Raw genomic sequence first — 5,348 nt, forward strand, 5'->3', positions numbered from 1 at the left:
CTGATTTCCACAAAGACTTCCACGAAGATATTACGCGTGCATGAACACTGTAGAATAAATTTGGTTCGACATCACTTTTAACTACCATGGCTCAATGGTATGGGATCCTGGGACTTGTAGTTTAGTGAGGCTCCAGCACTCTTCAGCAGACCTTGTAAACTGCAACTCCTATGATCCCGTACCATTGAGCTGTGGCAGTTAATTTGCCATCCAGAAATTTGAAATTTGCCACCACGAAGCACTGTCTTCTCGCTCACAATATCAACACTAGCCCCTCAGCCACACAACCCAGATTTTACAAGCACACCATATAGGTAATTAAAAGAGAGAAAAAAACACTTCTATCATGGCACCTTATTTCTCAAACGGTTTAAGGAGTTTTTTAATAAGAGAAATATTTGTGTAGGCATACAAAATATGTGACCTTGAATGATAAAGTCTCAACTCACCTGCACTTATACAACAAACACTATCTTAGATGTGCGCAGTTTCTACAACTCTTTCCACTGTGGCCACAAACATACTGCTCCTTTACTCAAATGGTACTCAAATCTATTATACAAATCTCATTATCAAAAACAAGAATGTCTTCTGTCAGTTCTCTACTCAAAATCTTCCAAGTAAACATATTAACCAAATATACATATTGACCTGAAGCAGCAGGGTCGTGGTTTTCCTTCCCTTTAAGGCCACACTATCCTTTTTACTACATTCAGAACAAATAAATCCTAAACAAACATAGCCTGGCTTCTTTGAAACTGCTACATTGACAGCTCCATTTTAGAGAAGCAAAGTAATTCTCTTGCAGCTCATAGGGAAGAGCCATTGTTTGGTAAGTAAAAAATAAGTTTAATTTTTGAAGTTTGCCCAATATGGGCAAAGAATGCGAGGCCTCTGAACTGAAAATGGATTTATCCTTCTGACATGAACACTTACTGTCTGAAGTGCTATAGTTTATAGGATGCAAAAGAAATATATTCTGTACATGCTGAATTTCACAGTCAAGTCTCTAGAAAAAGGGTAGTTAAAGCAGCTTGAGAATCCCACTTCTTCACTTGGCAATCAATACACACACTGCAGGAATGGGCTTGGCCAGAAATAATATCAAAATGTTTATGAAACAACCTGGGATGAACAGCATCACTTCTCACACTCAAGACGTGTCTTCGTCTTCGCTTTCATCTTCACTACTTTCATCCTCCTCTTCTTCTTCCTCCTCCTCCTCCTCTTGTTCTCCTTTCTTTTCCTTCTCAAGCATTTTAAGGTATGTACTTGCTAAGATCTTCTTTGGTAGGATATCTGGAAGAGCATCACTATAGTATTACAACGGAGTATATTTCTAATCCAATTCCAATAATTGTACAATTCTAATAATTCTAAAATACAGTCGAGTCTTGCTTATCCAACCTTCAGTCATCCAACGTTCTGTATTATCCAACACAGTTTGCCTCCCACCCAGATCAACACCTGTTTCAATATATTGCGATGTTTTGGTGCAAAATTTGTTAATACTGTAATTACTACAGAACATTACCATGTATTGAACTGCTTTTTCTGTCGATTTGTTGTAAAACATGCTTTGGTACTTAATTTGCAAAATCATAACGTAATTTGACGTTTAATAGGCTTTTCCTTAATCCCTCATTATCCAACATTTGTTCTGCATGCCCGTTTATGTTGGATAACTGAGATTCTGTTGTAGCAAAGTCTTACGATCTCTTCAAGGTTCACCATGGAGCCCCCGGTGGCGCAGTGGGTTAAACCCCTATGCCAGCAGGACTGAAGACCGACAGGTCGCAGGTTCGAATCTGGGGAGAGCGCAGATGAGCTCCCTCTATCAGCTCCAGCTCCTCATGCGGGGACATGAGAGAAGCCTCCCACAAGGATGATAAAAACAATCAAATCATCCAGGAGCACCCGCAATAAGCAAAAAACCGCGAAATAGACACACCCCCTCCCCTCCTCACCTTCTTTACCTTTGCCTTCCTGCTGCTGGGAGTCGCTGGCAGTGCCAGCGGCATGGGGACCAGGAGAAGGAAGGCAAAGCAAAAAGGGGCGAGGAGGGAAAAGGACCGCCCCCTCGCTCGCTTTACCTTCATCTTTCTGCTCCTGAAAGGCAGCTCCTCCAGCATAGGGCCCAAGCACCAGTAAGAGGCCCCAGGCGGCAAAGAGAAGGAGGAAGCAGAAGGTAAGCAGGGCAAGGAGGGAAAAGGACCAACGCCTCGCAGCAAGACATCGCAGCAAGAGGGCAAAGAGGAGGAGGAAGCGGAAGGTAAGCAGGGCAAGGAGGGAAAAGGACCAAAGCCTTGCCCTGCTTACCTTATGCTTCCTCCTCCTCTTTGCCCTCATTGTTGCGATATCACATGGGGCCCAAGCGCCAGCGAGAGGCCTCATGCGGTAACGAGGAGGAAGCCGAAAGGAAGCAGGGCAAAATTCTTTTAAAATAAACCCGCGAAACAGCAACTCCGCGATAAGCTGACCGCGAACGAGTGAGGGATCACTGTATACCTACAGCAGTGGGAAGGGCTGCAGGACATGTGACTGATTCAGTGACAATTTAGAATGTTCAGGTTTAAACAAGACGACAGGGAATGGTCTTTGTAAACGCCTACCTGCCAGGAACTGAAAGGTCTCCGATTTCTCTGCCGCGTGGGACAGGTCGCTGTAGGTTAAGGCCTTGCTCTCCTTGCCCTGGCCGTGTTTGTAGGAGTATGTGGCTAAGTACTGGACGAACAGCTCCTAAGGACAACACAAATACAGCCAGGCACACAACTCAGGTTTCATTCACGTTACAGCAAGAATCACCTTGGACAAACCCTATGCTTGTTTATAAAGACCCTTTATGGCTCCGGCCCAGCGTACCTGTCCGAACGTATCTCCTTCTACATCCCACCTCGGAGTTTAAAATCTGCTGAGGGGGCCCTGCTCTTGGCCCCACCTTTATCACAAGCGAGACTGGTGGGGACAAGGGACAGGGTCTTCTCGGCGGTGGCCCCTCGCCTGTGGAATGTGCTCCCCGGGGAAATTAGGACATCAACATCCCTCCTCTCCTTCAAAAGGAAGCTAAAGACCTGGATGTAGGACCAGGCCTTCGGATAAACTGGCAGATGGACAAAGACAACCAATAACGACCAGAGTAGGAAAGGACAATGACGATGCTAGATGGTTTACGGACTTGGTGAACACTGACCACAAGATGTTTTTTATTACTGCTAGTATACTGTTTGGCTGTTTTAATTTGTTATGACTGTGATATTATATGGTAAATTTATGTATTGTATATTGTATTGTATTTTGTAATTGTTAGGCATCGAATTGTGCCTTTTGTAAGCCGCCCTGAGTCCCCCCTAGGAGGTTGAGAAGGGTGGGGTAGAAGCACCCCAAATAAATAAATACTATTTACTTATATAATTTATTTACTTATATCATTTATTTATTTACAGTATTTATATTCCGCCCTTCTCACCCTGCAGGGGACTCAGGGCGAATTACAAAGGTATACATGGCAAACATTCAATGCCATAGACCAGGGGTCCTCAAATTAAGGCCCGGGGCCCGGATGCGGCCCTCCAAGGTCATTTACCCGGCCCTCGCACAGGGTCAACCTAAGTCTGAAACGACTTGAAAACACACAACAACAACAATCCTATCTCATCAGCCAAAAGCAGGTCCACACTTATTTATTTATTTATAAGTTTTATATACTGGTCTTCTCACCTCCGAGGAGGGACTCAGGCCGGTTCACAACATGTGTTCATGTAGAGTAATATACAAAACAACACAATGCATCATCATCATACATTAAAATATAAGTACGATAAAAACATCATCATCACCACATTACACAAGCCAAGTCGTCAATAGTCACAATTCATCGCCATCCTTCCATGTGGACAAGGGTTATTGACTCAATCCTCAAATGCCATATTCCAAAGCCAGGTTTTTATTAGTTTTCTAAAGGTCAGGAGGGAGGGCGCAGCTCTAATCTCTGGTGGGAGGGAATTCCAAAGCCAAAGATCCACCACCGAGAAGGCCCTGTCCCTCGTTCCCACCAAACTCCCCATTGAAATACTAATATCTTTATATTTGTTAAAATTGTTCTCCATTTTAATTATTGTATTGCTTAAAGTGCTTTTTTGCACTACAAATAAGATATGTTCAGTGTGCATAGGAATTCATTCAAGTTTTTGTCAAATTATAATCTGGCCCTCTAACAGTTTGAAAGACTGTGACCTGGCCCTCTGTTTAAAAAGTTTGAGGACCCCTGCCATAGACATATATAGACAACACAGCCAGAGGCTATTTAAGATTCCAACTTTTTCTGGCCACCAAGGGAGCTGTCACTTCCCTGTCTATCCGCGACACTGATGAAGTACTTCCTCATTCCCTGCATGCTTGCTGGAGATTTTTATGACATCGTAAATTAGTTAAGTTTACCTCCCCTGCTAAGTTAAACACTAGGAGTCTATGCTCTGTTTGGAAGAAAGAAAGTTACCAAGCCTAAACACTAAAGCAGGCCTGGGCCCACTTGGGCCCTCCCTCCAGGGGGTTTGGACTCCAACTCCCACAATTCCTAACAGCCTACCGGCTGTTAGGAATTGTGGGAGTTGTAGTCCAAACCCCCTGGAGGGAGGGAGGGCCCAAGTAGGCCCAGGCCTCCCTGAGGGGAAGACAGCCCTGTCTGTGGTGAGCACCGTGGCCTTGGCGGTGAGGAAGATGGCGTCCGGGTTGATGCTGGACACTTCGGGCGAGCTCTTCATGATCACGCGGATCCGAGACAAAGGCAACGAGACCAGCCGGTTCTCGCCGCCTCCGCGCCCTGCCACTCCACTCTGCCCCGCCGCCATCTTGGATCAGAACCACGCCTCCTTCTCCGTAACACAAACTCCCGCCGCGTTGCATCTTGGGATATGTTGTTTCCTCCTCTCAAGCCGCCCACCGCCGCCGGGGGAGAAAAAACTACTTTTCCCACAAGGCACCGCGGGCACGAGCAAGCCCCGCCTAGCGGTGGCAGCTTCACGCGCTACTGCCTCCTCGCCTAGAAGAGCCAATAGGGAAAGATCTCTAGCCTCATGTTTACTGTTTGGAGTCCTAAAGCGGGAAAGACAGAAACTGCACACACACACAAACATATATAAATATAAATATAATATTGTGCATATTATATATGCCTCAGGGGAGCGTGCTTGCCCCATCCATGTTCAACATCTACACAAATGACCAGCCACTGCCAGAAGGGACAGAGAGCTTCATCTACGCTGATGATCCTGCCATTACTGCTCAAGCAGGGAGCTTTCAGATGGTAGAACAGAAGCTTTCCGAAGCTCTAGGTGCTCTTACTGCCTATT

At 45.4% G+C, this 5,348-nt stretch overlaps 1 protein-coding gene across 1 annotated transcript; it reads right to left on the reverse strand.

Moving 5' to 3' along the window:
* Positions 1-354: 354 nt before the first annotated feature.
* Positions 355-4,880, reverse strand: CHRAC1 (chromatin accessibility complex subunit 1). The gene is made up of 3 exons (XM_060775915.2): positions 4,695-4,880; positions 2,613-2,739; positions 355-1,299 (listed from the first exon to the last, which is right to left on the reverse strand). Exons 1-3 carry the CDS (start codon positions 4,845-4,847, stop codon positions 1,154-1,156), a joined length of 426 nt encoding a protein of 141 aa, XP_060631898.2. The 5' UTR covers positions 4,848-4,880; the 3' UTR covers positions 355-1,153.
* Positions 4,881-5,348: the final 468 nt, after the last annotated feature.

This window comes from Anolis sagrei, chromosome 4 (assembly GCF_037176765.1).
Source record: "Anolis sagrei isolate rAnoSag1 chromosome 4, rAnoSag1.mat, whole genome shotgun sequence".
NCBI classification, from domain to species: domain Eukaryota; kingdom Metazoa; phylum Chordata; class Lepidosauria; order Squamata; family Dactyloidae; genus Anolis; species Anolis sagrei.

What these genes read in the sequence shown, in the direction of transcription:
- CHRAC1 (XM_060775915.2), bottom strand. Translation starts at nt 4,847, where the DNA reads ATGGCGGCGGGGCAGAGTGGAGTGGCAGGGCGCGGAGGCGGCGAGAAC. An exon ending in TCCTCACCGCCAAGGCCACG is followed by an intron (nt 2,740 to 4,694) that starts GTGCTCACCACA and finishes TGTTGTCCTTAG; the next exon opens with GAGCTGTTCGTCCAGTACTT. An exon ending in GACCTTTCAGTTCCTGGCAG is followed by an intron (nt 1,300 to 2,612) that starts GTAGGCGTTTAC and finishes ATGCTCTTCCAG; the next exon opens with ATATCCTACCAAAGAAGATC.